The sequence below is a fragment of the Fusarium mangiferae genome (genome assembly GCF_900044065.1).
Source record: "Fusarium mangiferae strain MRC7560 genome assembly, contig: FMAN_scaffold040, whole genome shotgun sequence".
Taxonomy (NCBI): Eukaryota; Fungi; Ascomycota; class Sordariomycetes; order Hypocreales; family Nectriaceae; genus Fusarium; species Fusarium mangiferae.
In genome coordinates, this window is record NW_024573960.1 from 9,236 (window position 1) to 27,871 (window position 18,636).

Sequence of the window (18,636 nt, forward strand, 5' to 3'; positions counted from 1 at the left end):
CGCGTGGGAGCGACGTGTCTCGAGAGACTGACAGCTGACATTCTCATCCTACGCAGGAATATTAGCGGCGACCACGGTGCCGATCCTGTACGAGACAAGACGAACTGTTGAGCAACGATTAGAGCGAGTCCGCGTCCACATTGAGACCATTGGATCGCCCTATAAAACCCGAGATGAGCAAGATCGTTCTCACCAGCGGAAACACAACAGGCAACCAGCAGTCTCTTCCTGATCCAATACCGCTGCCTTTTCCCTAGCTGCTCAAGTTTGCTTTGTCGCATCTCCCTTGCGCAACAACCGGGCTTGTGTTGGCTATTGATCTTGGCAGCGCTTGCTTGATCAGCTGACTGATCGCAACGTTAGCAGAGGAACTCACTCTCACAAGTAAAGCACCCTTCCGTCGGGACCACGCCTTCTATTTGCGACCGTCCCGAGCGGAAGGAGATGTTGGAAGTGAACACGGATGAGCTGGCGAAGTATCTATGGGCGGCTGGAGGCAGGCCCATTACGCCTTCAGCGACACCCTCGTCCCTCAGCGCCTTGTCGGGGCCCGGGATCGTTCCTGATGATATTGTTGAGATCTCTAAAGCAGCCATATCTACACCAATGAAGTCTCACCGTATCCTGCCTTGAGCTTAGACTCAATGAGGACCCCCCGATCTCACAGAGTTAGTTGATCATGCCCTCGCGCATCGATGGCAGCCGCTGGGGGTTACCGCCTTATTCGGTCGCCACGGATACAGTTGAATGTTCGACATCGGGATAACCTTTTTGCCTCTGCCCTCTGTTGAAGGCACCCAACGATCCTGATCAACGGATAAGCCCGACCTATTCCTTGATGCAAGACAATGCCCCGTTTCACGAATCCAAGGCCACCAAGGTGTTCATCGCCTGTTAATTCCCCCGTTCCCATTGACTACTGTGGCCTGCTTGCAGCCCCGATCTCAGCGCCACTGAACACGTGTCGGCGTGGATGAAGTCTTTGATTGACAAAACCTGAAGCTTTTCAAGCCGCATGGGAAGCTGTCCCTGAAGATCTTCTGGTCCGTTCGTGCCAATCTATGTCCCGCAGGCTAGAAACTGTTCTGTAGTTCTAGCGGTACAATCGGCTACTTTCGAACACAAACCTCTGTTTGTTTGGGTACCTACATGTTTCTCGCCAACATAGCCTGTCTTCGCTCCCTAAGTTCATTCGTGAGACCCATCCGCTTTGACCTCTCTGTTCAGACGGATCCACCGACAAAAGTTCCAAGGGCTCAGGTGCATTTCCGCTACAAGGAATATCTACTACCTTAGGTAGCTGCTCGCGCTTACAGTAAACAAGTATCATCGCAACAACAACGCTCATTCTGCAACTCACCCCAGTACATGTGCTACTGAGGGACAGTCGTCGATAAAGTATTTTCACTATTTCAAGCGCCTAATCTCGGCCGCGCTTTTTCCCTTCCTTCCACCATCGCTATCAGTCTCGCCTCACGCGAATCGTTCCAAACCTGTTGGGCCCGAGGTTCTACGCTCAGGTTTCCTTGCCTGCCAGTAGCGCCAGCAACGGCAAAGTTCGGCCTCATCCTCTTGACAACAAGCTCGAAGTTCATACCGCAGAGTGCAAAACATTCAAGATAGGCAATGCGTAGGATTTCCAGCAGCGGCTGACTGTTGGCCACCTGCTGTGCTGGGAAGTTGTCAACCAGCGATAATGGTTCCCCAACCGCAGGCGCCATCCCGTTGATGGGGCCTATTGTGATAAGGCTTAAGGGATTAAAAGAGGCTTCAACGGCCGCTTTCTACCCGTGTCTTTGTGATGGCTACGCCGGAAGACAGGCTTTTGTAGCCAAATGGGCACTAAGTATTGGGGTCTTGATCATCGCGGAAATCTATATCTGTTTTTCATCTTCCCTTTTCTTCGCTGTTGATGATCAATGGTTTCGACATCTCTGGGCCGCTTTTCGCTTGATTGACTCCATCAATCCCTAGCTCAGTGGCCTGTCAGCATGAAATGGATGACTTTCCGACTTACTCGTCATAAATCGGATCTTTATCAAACAACCTCTAATGACACGCAGGATGTGCAGTCGAAGAACTCGAGTGGAGGTCGTGCCGCAACTGAACCGACGTCGGCCATTGCCCTAGAATGACAGCAAGCAATCGAGAGCAACACTGCTGTTGCTGAGAGCTGGTATCACCACGACCTGTCCTGGCGAGATTCGGCTTAGAATCGCGATAGATAGAATATGAGCACCGTGGTCTTGCGCTGCATCTACTGTTTGTAAAAAAACAAAGCTGAAACCTTACCACCAGAGGGAAAGCATCTGGCTGACCCAGGAGCTATGGCGTGGTCAGTCTCCAGCCCAAGGTGTCCACTCAAAGATAATGGGTACCAAGCAAGCAGCCTAGCACTGTCTTCCCCGTTGTAGACTCATCATAGCGTGGCACAAGGGAGATTAGAACCTACTGTCTCTAAAATTGTGATAAGTCGGTACCAATATCTACATCATCATCGCGTGGGTTGGGGACTTTATCATCGGACTTAGGAAGGTACAGAAGCCCAGATGACAAGTATGTGAGCAAATGGCGCGATACTCGGGGCGATCCATCTCGCCCTCTTTTCTAAAGCTCGTGGAATGCAACAATGGAATCTATCAGTAAGGTTGAAGAGTCATTATCTAGATGCAGTTCTGTACACACAACAAGCTTATACATCATACAAACTCAGCTAACGACTTAGCATCTCCAGTACTGGCATAAAAACAAAAGCTAAACCTCTCCAACCACCCTGTTGTCGCATACATTCAGTCGAAACAGCACGGATCCCATTCCACCTTCACCTTCTCTCCGAACTTGACCCGCATTCCCAGCACATCTTCAAGTCTCCCCACCGCCCATTGCACAGTACCCATCTAGCTTCTGACTTGAGCGGTATTTCGCTTTTCCTCAAACTGTCTGAGCATACTTGCGTGCCTCAGAACATCGTTTCTTCGTCGCGCTGCTATGCGTGCTGGAAGCTCTCCCTAGAACTCCAACGTATTGCAGACGTGAAGAGAAGCAACAAGCTGAGCCCTGGTGTGCTAGTACACTGCCATTTCCTGCCCAGTGAATGAGCATATGAACCAGCTGGTCATCCTCTGTCGTAATGCAGATATGTTGCCTCGTATCCTTGCCACATCTTCAAGGTCTTCTGCCTTTCTGGCCCATTTCCTGAACCGCTTGAGATCTGCTTTCAGTCTCTTGAAATACGTCCCCAAGCCTTCGATATGTCGCAATTCATATCTCCGCTTACGCAACAGTTTCGATGAATGAAGGAGAAACCTCGCCATTCCCATGGTGATGATGAATCTTTCGTCAAAGCCCCTCATCCAAGTCTCCATATCTGGACCACCTTGGAAGGCAAGGCATTTTGGATACTCCCCTTCTGATAAGAGTCGAGGAGGTGCCTTCATTTTGAGCCGCGCAGTGAGAATATAAATGATATTTGGACAGCTCGTCTGGCGCACACCTTTTTTCATACAAAAGAGACCCAGCACTCGTGGTGTCGCTTTGAAGCAATCCCTATGGATGTCCTGTAAACTGCGGGGCAAGGCGCTGGATGTAATAGGTTTTGATTCGGATAACCTCTGCCGTCAAATTGCAACAGTCAGTACCCATGTTAAGCTCTTGACTGGCGATAGCCAATACTTACAATCGGGATTCTCAAGTTGTTGACGCAGTGATCACTTGGTGATAATCACACACGGCTCCCAGGATGCTCATAGGCCGAATTTCTTGGTTCGCGTATACTGTTATTTGTTGATACAGGCTTGTAGCTGGAGATATTACAAGGGTTAGCACCTTGGTCTGGCCAGCTCCACCGTCAACTCACATCATAGGCCGAACAAATATTCTCTCCAGCACAGATGCAGTATGAGTGACAGTCTGGAGATCAAAGGTTGTAAATCAAGCGCGGAATTCTGCCGTACACAATATTGATGATTGTGGAGGGGCCGTCAGTTGGTCCTGACCCGGCGAGGTATGAGCGAGACTATTTTGAGAAGGGGATGAGAAGAGAGAACGGCATTTGAAGTTGTGCCCGTGCCAGTGTATGTCAGGTACAGCCAGTGCTGTCGCCCGCCACCTGGCTGGCATCAAGAGCGCGTGATGTGAACGTCGGCTGTCAGGCCGGACTTTACCTGTATTTAGCTACTTTACGTCGGATAAAAAGAGGGGGTGGTTACGGAAGGTCGTAGATAAAATCCCACACACGTATTCACGTATGTGAGAATAGAATGTTTCGTCATCTGTATAACGAAGCGTGAAATACATTCAACCAGGAGACGTCATTACGAGGAAATGAGATCGAGACATTGCGTTAGATTAAACAACAAAATACAAAACACAAAATACAGTGAACAGTGTTAGGGCTGAGATAACCTGGATCTCAACATGAATCACACCGTAGGCTCCAGACCAAAGGGCGCTTCTTCAGCCATGAGATGATCTGATATGCCTTTCTCAACAGCTTGATTCAGCTCGGGGAATTTGGAAAGTTGGTTATTGAACTCCTCCATTTCAGGAATCTCGCCGTACATAACTCGTTCGCAAAGCTTGAAAGCCTGCGTCATGACCTCGCAGAGAAAGTCGAAATAAGGCCGTGCAAACTCGAGTTTGTGTAGACCTGGAGTGACCAGAAGCTTGTGGCAATAAATCATCCTTCGCGCTTGGAGCCCCTAGTAAATGTCGGAAAGTCTTTTTTCCGAGAGCCAACAGGGTCTTCTTTTCCTTCTCTGTCGGAACTTGGGCTATGGCGACTGCTTGTTGTAATCGATTTATTTGATGAGTCGGAGCTTGCAGGGTGAGGTGGCGCCGGTGCCTTACCTACAGCCTCGTCCGACGCCGCTACGCTAGGCCATGGGCATGGTGCTGCTGCGGAGGGAGTGAGGTTGCTGATATATAGGAGCCAGCTCTGCGACGCTGAGCCGGGAGGTGCAGAGCCGTGATACGTGGGTGTGCGTGGGTGTCGCTGGGGTATTTATCGTTGGGGAGATGGAATCTCTGTTGAACTGACTACCCTAAGACTCTGGCCGAGCTGTTGTCTGTGGCTACTCCTGAGCTGGGCTTGCTGTGACTCTGGTGTTGCGCCTGTTTGTTGTTTATTTGTGCTTGCTCGTAAGCTTGATGTGATTGTATCGCTGGATATGCTGCGCTTATTTGGGCGTATCGTTTGTGATTGCTTGCAAGCTTGCTCTTACTATTGCTATTGTTGTGGTGTTGTCGCTGTGTGTTGATTGCATTTGCTTGTGAGCTACAATTGCTCAGATGGTGTCGTTGCCCGTGATTGCTCGTGAGCTTGGCGCGAGTGTGTGTTGTTTGTGACTGCTAGCTGTGGTGCTGTGATTGTGTTACGGTATGTAATCTTGCAACATCTCCTTCCGCTCGGGGCGGTCGCAAATAGAAGGCGTGGTCTCGATGGAATGGTGCTTGACTTGTGAGAAGGAGTTCCTCTGCTAACATTGCGGTCGGCCAGCTGGGCGAGATCAACAGCCAACACAAAACTGGTTGTTTAGAGAGATGCGATGAAGCAACTTTAGCAGTTAGAAACAGGGCAGCGGTGTCGTATCAGGAAGAGGATGCTGGTTGCCTGTTGTGTTTCGGGTGCTGAGGCCGGTCTTGCTCACCTCGGGCTTCATGGGGCGATGCAATGGTCTCTAATATAATATCTGTGGACGCGGACTCGCTCTGATCGTTGCTCGTCAGCTCGTCTCGTCTCGTCTCGTACAGGATCGGCACCGTGGTCGTCGCTAATATTCCTAAGCAGGATGAGATCGTTAGCTGTCAGTCTCTCGAGACACGTCTCTCGGACGCGAATCATCAGAGGATGAGGGTGAGAACCCGCTGGGTAACTCACCGCGAGATATCGAGGGCGATGATCTGCTACAGCCTGCAGTGTTGTTGTTGTTGCTGTTGCTGTTCCTAGCAGGGGTAAATTGTTCCCTGTAGGTTTGGGAACAAATCCGAAGCCTAGAGGCACTGCCAAGTTGAACCGCTCGGACCAACCCGATCCTTTAAGTCTCCCCTCCTACGGAATAACCTGTACAGAGATAAGGGCCAGCACTTCATAAATTCGCAGGAGGTGAGTCCTGGTAGGAATGTAATGGCGTAGGATTTACTGTTATCCATCCAATATGGTTTGTCTCAGACGCTGGTGTTGTGTTGTCTCAGATTATGTAGCTATTAGATCATCCAGATTTATCAGTGAAATTGAGATGACCTCACAAGGCTGTTACCAAATGACGTCGCATCACAATAAGACGAACACAATAGTGTTTCTCTTGACCTGCTTATTATTTTAATATATATATAATTAAGCCTATTGTGGTTCGTGGAAATCTGATCTACCGACTGCACCTTGAACCTCTTTTGGTGTTGATCTGACGGCTCTGAGGCTTAGCAATAKCAGTATTAATCTGATTGACGTGTGATAAAAGTTACAACGTTATGATCGCCAAAATGAGGCCTGTACAATGTTATTGCCTCCATGGTGATGCGACAACATTTGGTGATGTTGCGAAGTTATCTCAATTTCCCTAGGTATTCCTGATCTTTGGTTGATTGACAATCACGTGGCCTGTTTCTAGTCCGGATCTGTATCGTTGTCAAATCTGCAGCATGCCTCTCTGTAGGTAACAACAACAGTGGCGGCCAAGTTCTCGCCACTAGCGCAGCAGACCATCAGCAACGACGTTTTGCAATGACTTATCTAGTAGTTCTTATGCGTGTGGAGGCACCGACCGCTGACGTTCGGCCTGTGCAGAAATAGCTCTCAATGACGACGATGACGACGATGCTCATTAGCTTTACAATGTCCAGCAAGCATTGAATCCGAGTCCGCGTCCATATATCTCGATCCAACCTTTTTTCGTCGCGATTCCTTCTGCCGCGAGCTTGCGATCGTCTGCCCAATGACTGATCGCACCATCAGCAAACGAACTGCCTCCCATATGACCTCGCAGCGAAACCCCAGCGACTTCCCTCCTCCCTACGACGGGATTTCTCCCTGAGACGAACCCTTATCGTGGACGTGACAATGCGCATCCCTAGCTCTAAGAGGAGAAATAAATCGTTTCCTGTCGCCACCGAGACCGCGCCTCCCAGACAGCCGTCGCACCGAGCCGAAAAAGATGTTGGAAGTCACCAGCGATCTGGCAGCGGACGATCACTGTGACAGCTGGGCGAGATGTGAGTCAGTGACCATTACGGAGACTTCAGGGCGGTAAGCGTCTCCTCGGCCACGGCCTGCTGATCTAGCTGATCGGTTATAGGGACATTCGATGCTGGATGGCGCCGCCTGAGGCGCGGCGATTACTCCTCTCGATCGTTTATCTTGAAAGTCTGCCGGAACGCAAAAGCTCGCCACCGTGCTGAACCATCAACCCTCTCCCCCGACAAGCATCCAGCTTGAGCGAAACCACAATATCAGAGGGCTTCTCAGCCCCTCTTTGCCATGCGTCCTGGCTGAGTGTGTGACTGAGCTGAGCGCTAGCGGTTTCTCGTCAAGGTCGAGAAGCCAATAACAACAGAACGCGTCGCGAAACGTCAGTACGGTCACTGATTCATTCCTCGCTGTAACGAAACGTCTAGCTACTTATTCAGCTAGACTTATCTGCCCTTTTAGACCCCATTTTCTTTTGTGACATCACGGACTGGTATGAAAGCTCCGCCTCCATCCTCGATCCTCCACGACCTTGCGACGCCAATCCTCATCGAATGGTCAACATGACCTCTCAGCACTCCTCGCATACGAGCCGATTTGCTGTCCGCTCGACCGTGCTACTGCGCTAAGTATCGTCGTCCTGCTACTCCGCCGCCGCCGAATCGTTGCACCAACTGCTTGGAGGGTCTTGACCTCATCATCCTCACATTGCCTGKTTTCCGCGACATCCTGATCAATAGCCAGACGATGTTGTCGTCGATCTATAGGTGCTGGACGGAACTGCCGCTCCCGAAAGCGTGCAATGAATGTCACATTGGTGGGTGAACAGTGTCACCAGAGTTGCCCGAGGGACCCAGTCTCTCTGCATAACCCTGCGACTCGTCCACGGAGCCCGGTTTCCGGTCACATTCTTCCGACCAGTCCTTTGCCGTACAGTCCCTCACCGACTCTCATCTTCTACCGCCGCTATCGTCGAATCGTTTGTCCATGACATTTGGACCAACTACCAACAACAAATTGCTAATGCGTCAAGCTCCTCACTCAACTAGCCGTCCACGACGATCTAGACCGAGAGAAGCGGTACGATGGCGTCGTGAAGCATAACCAAACCATCCTCTACCAAATGGACGAGAAAACTCGAGTTATTGTTTGTGGAGAGGGTGGGCATCCGTTTGCATTGCACCCCTTGCACCTAGGACGGAGTCGCCTGCGGCATCCCAGTCATCCTCTAGTCGAAGACGTCAATGGATAGTACACTCCAGCTGCAGACTTTGACGGCTGTTGCGCAAGTCCATGCCCAGGGCTGTCAGCGCATCTGACCTGGTGCCCGCCCACCATCACAGCGTTTCATCGGCTTCCCTGTCTTCCTCGACGTGCACAGATCTTCCCTGTTGAGGGCTCCGGCAGTTCCTGACGTGGGCATGGTGCTGTACAAGAGTAGGAGTCCGCCAGTGGTTGAACAACGAGATCATCGACTCAGACGTCACCTTTCGTCAGAGACCTCGCCTCTTGGACCACAAACATGATCAAAAGTCTAACTGCACGCCGCAACAAACGCTTCAGGGTTGCTAAATGCTTGGGGAATTGTCACTCATCCCTCGAGAATGTTCTCCGGAGAACAATACAAGGGATAAGGCTATGTACAACTCCTTTGTCGGTATGTTCGGTCTGCTCAAGGCTGGCGATCTGGAGGGCGTAGCCAATACCCGCAGGGTGTGGCGTCTGTCGGTGGCATCTCTTATCTGAATTGTCTTGCGAGCWGTTCTTTCTGATCAAATGGAGTGGTGGTGACGCGATGCTGGTTGCGTTCCAGTTGAGACCGATAAAGAGCCAAGCTGACAGAAGAAGCAACTGGCGAAGCCAGTGTCGAGGTAATTGATGAAGGTTGATCACGGCTGATGAATCACGCTATAGGCTAACCGGCCGTCGTCGGCGACAACTACAGTAGAGGAAGGACGCGCTGATGCGATGGGACGAGGCTATTCTGCTGTCAGGGCAAACAAAGAGGCGTGATTCATACAGAGAGCGTTTCGAGGAGTAGTTCACACGGTAGAGGGAGGAGCGCGGTTGATGCGAACATTGTGGTTTTCGTCTCAACGAAGGGCAAGCAGCTTAAATCGAGATCGACGAAGAAGCTTCGAATCAACGCGCTACAGTCGTCGCAACGAACTCAAGCCATCTCGGCCGCTCACTCCGCAGTCAGCGCAACGGACCCAGGCGCCTTCGATCGAGACGGCTCGAGTCACTACAGCGAACCGCGAGCCTCTTCAAAAACCTCAATCAGACATTCGGCCACTATCGCACCCCAAAGAACTCTTGCAATACCTCATCGAGCACAAGCTAGCAATCCCCGAAGAACTCAAATCTTGCGACACCAGGAAGACCGATAATACATTCGCTCGGGTTGTAGTCTACAAGGGCCTCGAGACGGACGAGGAGGAGGGTGTGTGGAACGCGAAGGAGCACGATACCGTGGACTGGGCCGAGGACGAGATCACTGTTGAACCTGCAGGTGACAGTAGCGAAGGATGACGAAGAGGTGGAAGCTAAAAGTCGGGATCACGTTGAAGAGGGCCGGAACACGTGGGCCGATGGTTCTTTTCATCCCGTAGGTAGTAAGCATAAGACAGACCCAGCACACCACTAGCTGCCCATCTCCCCAACACTTACCTACATAAGATAGCGACTGATGTACTGAGACCGTGATCAAGGTGAAGACTCGCTCTTCTTGTTGGCCAACGTTAGGACATCCCGGCGCGCTTGTGAGTCTGCATTAGTCATCGAAAATTTGCTGTCACAAATTTTGGATGACATCAATAGGACCCCCATAACCCGCAACCCCTCTACAATTACAAGGAAGCTTCATCGCTCTTCGCAATAGAACGCGCGCGCGTGATCGCATCGATCAGACACACCTTTATTCTTTTTTCCGACTTCGTCTACTGTCTTCCCGATAGTCCTGCTGCATCGGCGCGCTCAGTATTTACTATGGCGACTCAATCCGATACCTAACCTCTCCCGGGATACCCCGCTGCCGAGATCCTATACAGCATGTATGATCAGGGGGCCCCAATATCAGCAGGTGGCATAGAGTGAAACCGAAGACTCGAGTGAGCGGCGCTAGGTTCGAGGGCAAACCGTACGACACCTGCTGATCGCAAGCAATGCGGCTGCACAGACTGTCATAGCACAATAGAGAGGGCCTTTCCGAATCGAGATTGAAGACATGGGAGCCATGATGACAACGACCATCAAGCGCTACTGTGAGAGACCCGAGCTCAACAACCAAGGGCTATTCGACTGCCTTGAAAGCCCATTGGAAGAGATCAAAGACCGCAGCACGCTCGATCGAAGGCGAGAGGACAAGCATGTCATTCACAAGACGTCTTCTAAGAAGTTCAAGACCAACCCGCACGTCGCATACGCATATTCGCAGATGCCAGCGAACGAATCAAGCCAGTTTATAATGCCAGAATGCCCCTCGGGATCAGGGTGCAGCGCTCGGGCGACTTTGCCACTACCAAGCCCTGAGGCCTCGCAACTGTTGGGACCTGAGGCTCTAGCAGCCTTCACCAAGCTGCTGAACGATGCGGCCGAGAACTCCAGACCTGTGATACCATTAGGCGGTGGAGTCTGGGGCAGTCACGTACAGTAAGACGTGTGCGCTATGCGCTGGGGCAGCACTAAGAAGTCGACTGCCATGCTTGCGCGGCATGCGAACCTGCAATACTTTGCGACACCAGTCGAGGTGGCCCAGAGAACGAGACCGATGCCACCCGTCTGCGAAACTGCCCCTACGACATCGATTTCCCCCAAGCACCCATCACATCGCGAGATCGATATCCAGACACTCAACCCAGCATCCAGCGCGAAGCAACCCCTACGTACCTCTGTTGTAAGACCTACAGATCAGATCAGTCTGGCCGGTAGTTATGAGCCCGGTGGGAAGTCATTCCCGCCACTCTCGCTGTATTCTTCCTTCATCTTCATCTAGCGATCACGGATGCCTCGCCACTTCTCACATCACCAGACAGGACGTGAAGATTGGAGAGCGTAGTTGCGCCACCGCCATGATTGTTATCATCTACCCACGCGGAAGACGTCCTCCTTGGACTTGGGAGCGGTCTTCCTACTGGAAGACGAGGAACCGGCGACGACATCATCCATCTCGGCCTCCCTCACCGCATCCAGGGCCTCACGAGTCAAATGGGAAGGGGAAGCGCTAGATCGATCGCGGCGGAGAAGGGCCTGTACGTACGTCGCGGAGGTCGACGCTAAGTTCACCTCCCTGACCCTGATGCTCGGCGAGGAGGTTCGAAACCAGTCAATTGAGATGACACCAAGCAATGGATCGGACCTGCATGTGGATGCAACCACTCTCAGCAAGCTCAGTTCACAAGCAAGCACAAACAACGTTGTCACAACAAACCCAGCTCGGAGGAAACCTAGCTCACGAGTAAGCATAAGCAATGCAGTCACCAGCAAGCATCAGCAAGCACAAAGAACACAGAACGTACCATTCCACCAACATAGAGACACCTTCACATATTCTGGCAGCACCCACGCATTTCATTCCATACATCATAGTTCTGAAGCTTCCGGCTCAGTCAAGGAAGATAAATGAATTTGGTGAACTGGATTCAAGCACATTTTAGACAATGTAGATAACAGCCTTGCACGCGGCAGGGCTTGACTGACTATCTCTCCTTTCAATTTGGGTTGGCCATGTGCTTAAGAGAATGCGCCTACCTCAAACTGGCTGCTCATGTACCCACGCACTCGACGACGCACTTGTCGTCGAGAGTTTGTAGGCGATGGTAGATGCCTGAAGTGATAGCCAAGTGGATGATTCCTGCTAGTTTGCGGTGAAGTCGGTGATCAGTAACAATTTTACGTGCGCTCCTGACCACGAGAGTGGACTGTCCGGTGCTGCCAAACATGGGGCCGCAGGGAGGCAGCAAACGGCTTGGAACAGACTTATGGCGAGAGGTTTCGGCTAAGCAGCGTGCTGGTAGGCTAGGCCGGTGGGTTTAGCGAGCAAAACTTCTCACGCGAAGCTGGCGTAGGCCTTGAGAGTGGGTAGATGATCAGACTTTACGATGACAAGGTACATCGCAATGGAATATAGCTATGTAGAGATATGCAACTCGATGTCGTCACTGATAGTTGGCGCGGAAGGTCATATGTTCGTCGAAGAATCGCTAACGGTGCCGCTTTTCGTTTTGCGGCGGAAAAGACAATGGGTAATCGAGGAAGCGCGGGAGATCGTGAGAAGATGATACGTGGGTTGGGGCAAAGCGTCTGTCGCATAAGATGCTGGACTTGGCATAGGAAATGTATGATAGCTACGCAAGCTCGTGGAACATCGCGTGCTTTCCTTGCAAAGTGGTCAAAACTTGTTCGCCGTGGGACAATTCGAACAAGGGAAGGTGTTGAAAAGAGCAAGCACGTTCGTGGAACGGGCCTCATCGCTGCCGGTGCAAGGGCTTGCTTTTGTCAACTTCTTCTTGTCCATCCGCTAGGTAGATCCAAGATAAAGTCGGCTTTTTTTTTTTTTTTTGGCTCCGTCGAGCATCAGCAAAAGGTCGTCCCCTCTTCCAAAGTCGATGGTCAGTATTCGTGTGAGGTGTCGTCGACTTGCGGCAGAGAATAGTAGTGACCATCATGACTTATGTGACCTGTTATCTGACACCCACAAAGCGTCTTGGCAGTGTCGTGGCGCCAATGGAATCGATGCTCTGCCGTTGTTGCGGATGGCGTTTATGGGACGCATTTAGAGATGACTACTGAGCTAAACATCGTTTTGTCGACTTTTGTCACATAGTAACACATCGCATCAGCTAGCAATGAACGGCTGTAGCGCACCAGATTACGAAGCGCGCGATACTCGAAGGGCGAAAATTCCTTCGTTTATTTTTTATCGAATTTTTCAAGTCTCTATCGAGCGCGCCGACGACGTTATCTAACGCGTCTAATTTAGCCCTGAGTTCGACAGCACGAGTACTCCAATCCCAAAGAAGCGAAAAACAGACGACGTCGTCGAAGAAGATTCTGAATGACTAACAGCAGTATTAGTCCAAGCGCACATCATTCTTCCCTGCGGAATATAACATCTCCGGTGCCACCAAAGAGCCCTTTCATTTCTTGTCAACCTTCATCATCTGGACCGTCTTGATTCTGCCAAAGATTGTCCGAGCTACAGAGAGAGAACGACGGAATCCAAATTCGGTTTTTGCAAAGTCCCTTGGACCCTAAACTTCCAGGGTTAATAAAGGATGCCTTGGTCGTTTCTACTTAGTTTCAACGCGACCAACATGTCTTCTCGCCGACCCTAGACACGATCGCAGTAGCAGGTATCACTGAGGCATATTCACTAGATGAAGTCACCATCTGTATTCTCCCTTAAATTCGGGAAGTCACCTATCACTTGCCGAGGCTGGCGATTGTGTCCTAATGCCTGCCAAGACATGTTTTACAGAGAACGAGCATGAGTAAGTCTGGAACGTGGAAGTGAGACAGCACGATGAATCCAGGAGACTCGAGTCTAATCGCCTCTTTGACTTCAGCAAATGGTAAACACAGATCGCCTGTCCTGGGTCTTCTACGCTCACTGACCGCTCCCTGTGTAGCACTACCGCCCTCTACTACACGAGACCGCAAAACCGACTTTTGCTTTTAAATCGATACTACATGGGTCACGTACGTGTCAAAAACTGTCGCCTCGCGCCAGTCATCTCTTCTGTGTAGCCTCAGCAACTCCAACAAGTTTGCCAGTTCCGCTTTCTTCCCATCATCATTGCGAGCAAAAGAGACTCAAACGGTTCTGACGGCGCCATCCCATACTGCACGTTGGAAGATGCTGCTGGGGCTGCTCCGGTAAGATGATCAACACCACGTGATGGATGAGGAGGGATAGAAATGCGCACTGGCCACTCCCGGGATAGACTTCCTAGGTCATCTCGTTTCGGTTCAAGCCAGTTGACAAGTGCTTGTTTCGAGAATCAGTTGGCGAACGCAAAACATCGGGGTTGAATTACACTGGTGGGGGAGACTTCATCTGTCGAGGCATGGGAATGCTCACGTAGGGGGTCTCAAAAGGAGGAGACCGGACATACTCCTTTCGGCTGCGGCTAGCTGAGCGGAGCCACTCAGTGACCTTGTGAATACGGCCTGAGATGCTGCTGCTATCTCCGATGCTTCTGCCTCAATTGTGGCTCCTGTGGGAAGTCGGAACCGGAGGGCTGGCCTCTGAAGCCTGATCATTACTAGATGATAAATTGTCGATCATACCGGATGCAACAGCGCCAGCCTGGCGATGTCGCTGGGCGTGTTGCAGAGAGGTAAGAGGCGGTGGAGGGGGCGAAGCTAAATGCCTGAGCTCCTTAAGACCAGGGGGTGCTGGAGGAGGAGGCGGTGGTGGCATAGGGTCTTCGTGAGAACGACGCTCACCAGGGACAACTTCGTCGATACGTGCAATACTATTCTTGCGTGTAAAGCGAGCAGGACGCTGGCCAGGCTCATCAGGAATGGAGGCTGACACACTGCGAGGAATAGGAGGCCGCGCCGGTGGCTGGCACACGGTGGATGGCAGCAGAGTTAGACTGGGCTCAGTGACTGGCTCTTCTCTCTCAGGAGACTGTTGAGGCGAGATTTCTGGCGAGTGGTTGAGAAAAGCCGGCTGGAATACTAGACACATCCCACCTAGGCGTGCTTCCTGATTGATCATGGTTGCTCTCAATGATAAGGCGCATGGCTTTCGGGGTCACTGGAAGCCCGATAACAGGTCCATTACGGGCATGCATACTCTTTTGTGGTGGCTCAGTAGTACTGCGGGGTGGGATATCGCCGGGCAGCGGCTTTGGCTCAGCCGTCTCAACCGTAATCGCAAGAGCAGGAGAGAATTCGTTAGGGTGAGGGATTGAAGGTGTTTGGACACGCTTGGCCAGAGACTTGCGGCGCTCCTCGAGTTCCCGTGCAGCCTGCTTCTTCTTTCGCTGACGCTCGTCCTTCATTTGCTTGAGATCACCGGCATACTCAACTGAGGCAGCTCTACCAAGAAGAGAGATAGAACCATCGAAGTTAGCCACCTCAGAGTTGGTCCTGCGTCGATGTCCCGAAGCATCTTGCTTACTTAAGGCCGCTGAGCTAAGACCTCGGCTGCGACTGCGGCTGCGCTTGTTCCTGGATTCCTCTTGGGCAGCCATGACTTCTCTGTAGTTCTTTTCATCCTGAGAGCTTTGATCATGGTGAGTGACAGAACTCAGAGGCAAGGGTGAAGAAGGAGAACGCTGTGCAGAACTCTCCCGGCCTTTTGGGCTCCTGCGGCGGCTTCCACGGCTTGAATTGCGGCTCTTTGGCTTTACATTTGATCCGCTAACATTACGTACCGTGTTTGGCTCAGCGGCCTGGCCATGTCGTGGAGTGCTCAGGCTCAGTAAGTCCTCCTGGGACACGGGGATGAGAGAAGTAGGCGATCGTTTCGCCTTGGGCCAATCGCGAGCACTAACACGTCCACGTTCCTCAGAAGGTTCTCGGGAGCGTGCAATCTGCTCTCGGCTTCCAGGACGACTGCGTGAAGCATCCCGAGTTCTTGAATGGCTACGCTGGCGACTTCGCTGTCTCTGGGAGTAATGACTGGCACCATCCAAGCTATGGATGTAGTCTTTTCGGTTTCGCACAGCCTGATGGCGAAAACTTCTTCCAGCGCTTGATGCTGAAGTGACAGAACTTGTCATAGAGGCAGGATTTCTGCGGCGAGTTGGCCAGTGGTAGCGGGTAGAAGATGTAACCTGCTGCTCTGGAGATGTGATGTCATCGTGGGCAGGCCCAGGATGCAGCTGTAGGTTCACACCCACAGGAATGCGTAAAAGTGCGTCGTACAAGGGGGGGACGCTCTGAGGTGACAGATAATTAGCCCCTAATTCTGCAACTAGAGTGGGTAATGTTGGGTGCAGTAGACCTGGGCAAAGGCATAACCAGCCTTCGTCTTGCCATTGATTACTAAAAATGGGAGGTTTGCGTTTCTTTCCTTTGCACTTACACTGCGGACTGGCGTTTGAACCACTTGCTCGAACCAATCCCTCGAAACATCCTTGTGTACAGTTTCAGTGGCGAGTAATCCTAGGAAAAACACTGGTAATAGGGGTGCTTCAGCTGTAAAGTGAGATCCCGATGTAGGCATGATTCGTATGCAACGGGCAAGATCGTCAAGATTGGCAAGAACTTCCGGGTGATTTCGAGGCAGCCTAATGGAAGGTTCAGTCAGCGAGCGCTCTTGCCGTTATGATCGCCAACGCATTAAGGTAGGTAGAGTGACATGGAAGGCAGGCATTGCTTCAGTGTTGAACCGGTCGAGGGGAAAGGAGTGAGTTGAGCTGTTGCAAAATCAACGCCCATTATCCCAATGGATCTCCAACTTCCTTCAGCTTGTCCACTTCTCTCCCTCCTCGGACCTTTTCTTCTCCTTCATCGCATGTTCGTACCTCAGAAGACGACATTGATAATAAATAATTGCGGCGATCCTCCATGCCTCAGCTGTAACCTCGAAGGCGCACGGTCAATAATCCTGTAGCGACATCATACATACATCTTGCATTGAAAGAAGCACGGCCATGGTGATGACCTCCTGCCCTTTACCATTTTCCCTGCTTTCAGGCGCATTGAGGAGTGTGCTGAAATATTGGTCTGCGGTGATATATCGCTGATTGATCCGCTGGCGGATGCGCTCATCCGGAATATAATCATAGATATACACCCCGGCAAGACTCTGAATAGCGTGGAGAATACCCTCGTTCGTATGCATCGGCGCCAGATCCTTCAACCAKAGGTTTGTGTTGCTGAGCACACTCCTTCCCGGACACCAGTTCTTGATATCTGCCGAGTGGTGAGCAAACGCTTGTTCAAGGCACAAAACGCCGATAAGCAATTTTCAAAGACTTACAGAACTCAAGCAATCGTCTGTCAATATGATCCATCTTTGCCTGGAACCCGAACTGAGGAGGCAGCATTTTCGGGTCACTAGCTATCAGAATTTGTGAAGTGTCTGGAAAGGAAACTGGAGAACCTGGCATCGATACTGGCGATGAAGTATTCCTGCATCCTGCCTCTAGGTCCATGAGCGAAACAGTCTCAATTGGCGGGGAAGACACGGCAGGTCTAAAGTTAACTAGGGCTATTATGGTTGGACGGCAACCGGCACTGTGTGATCGCGTTACGTTGGGCGTTATGTCCTCAACGTCATCCTCTGACGGGAGTGGTACAGGGCCAGACGGCCGTCTCGATGGAGCTCGCGAAGGTCAATTGAATTTAACATACCCGTTCACCTGTCCATTCTCAGGGCGAGCATAGCGAGGATAGGCAGACACAATCAGCCGGTCCTCATTCGAGGTGAACGGACTTGTAACGAGCCCTTCTACTGGTACCAGGCCGCTTTTCTTTGAGTCCTGTGATTCGACAGCCCGCTCTGGAAGTGCATCGTGCACCGGAGGCAAGAGGCAAGGCAGTCGCTGTGCCTGAGAGCGATGTGGTTGATCTACATGGAACGTCAGCTCAAGAATCAGAGACCACGATTGAGACGATGAGTGTCAACTAAGAGGTGGAAGAGGACGAATTCCAGTGTATTCTGAACCAACACGTCCTCCAAAAGAAACGGTTTGGCACCTTGAGTCCCTAGTATGGACACAATAGGTGTAGAAAGAGTGAATGTGGAAACGAGAAAGGGACAAGAAAGCGTGAGAAGAAGCACACCCTTACCTGGAGAGAGGAAACCAGGAACTGATGGTGTCACTGCATCCGAATGTTTGCCATCACTCTTGGGGCGATAAGGGCACTCGGCGACCTTGGCGGCCGTTAGTATCGACTCGTCTGTCTTCCTTTTCGAGGCTCCAGTCATGGCAAGAAGTGATGACAAGTGTGGGCCTCGGTGGAGACCATAGGTTAGGCTGACTTAGTCTTGGGGAACAGAATCGGTATGTTTTTCGCTCGTTCAATGACTTTAGACCAATGGGATTGGGCCGCTAGAGGATGGGAAGTCGAAATTGCTGAAAGTGCACTTCACAACAAGGCAGGAAATGAGGGGCAAGAGAAAGTAAGTTTGAAGGCACAAGGCAGCCGCAGGACCAGCAAGGGATGAATGCTGACTTGAAGGCGAGAAATGCATTAGTGACCCGAGATCCCTAGCAAAAGCAAATATAGGCCCTGGCGGGCGAGCTGAGGGGCACCGGTGCTATCAACGACGCGCATCGTCATGGCAAATCCGATGGCTGGCTGCACATGCATCTAGGTGTGGAGACAGCCCGCAAGACCCCTTGCGATTTTAGTGGGGTCTTAGCACCTTGATCCATTGCCACAGTTACTGTTGGCGCAAGTACGGTAATTTAAGGTACGGGCTGGCGTCTAGGTACGATTTAGTGCCATCGCTCCAAACGCACAGGCAACAAATTCCGTGGTACGCA

General features: G+C 51.4%; 3 protein-coding genes across 3 annotated transcripts; 1 reads left to right on the forward strand and 2 right to left on the reverse strand.

Annotated features, from left to right (window-relative positions):
* Positions 1-3,065: 3,065 nt before the first annotated feature.
* Positions 3,066-3,437, reverse strand: FMAN_15490 (uncharacterized protein; the record flags this gene model as incomplete). Its single annotated transcript, XM_041826306.1, has 1 exon — positions 3,066-3,437. The coding sequence occupies one exon, from the start codon at positions 3,435-3,437 to the stop codon at positions 3,066-3,068; it is 372 nt and encodes a 123-aa protein (XP_041691581.1).
* A 6,984-nt stretch (positions 3,438-10,421) lies between these two features.
* Positions 10,422-11,177, forward strand: FMAN_15491 (uncharacterized protein; the record flags this gene model as incomplete). The annotated part of the gene is made up of 2 exons (XM_041826307.1): positions 10,422-10,834; positions 10,865-11,177. 2 exons carry the CDS (start codon positions 10,422-10,424, stop codon positions 11,175-11,177), a joined length of 726 nt encoding a protein of 241 aa, XP_041691582.1.
* Positions 11,178-14,811: 3,634 nt separating this feature from the next.
* On the reverse strand, positions 14,812-15,918 carry FMAN_15492 (uncharacterized protein; the record flags this gene model as incomplete). Its single annotated transcript, XM_041826308.1, has 1 exon — positions 14,812-15,918. The coding sequence occupies one exon, from the start codon at positions 15,916-15,918 to the stop codon at positions 14,812-14,814; it is 1,107 nt and encodes a 368-aa protein (XP_041691583.1).
* Between the last annotated feature and the right edge of the window lie 2,718 nt (positions 15,919-18,636).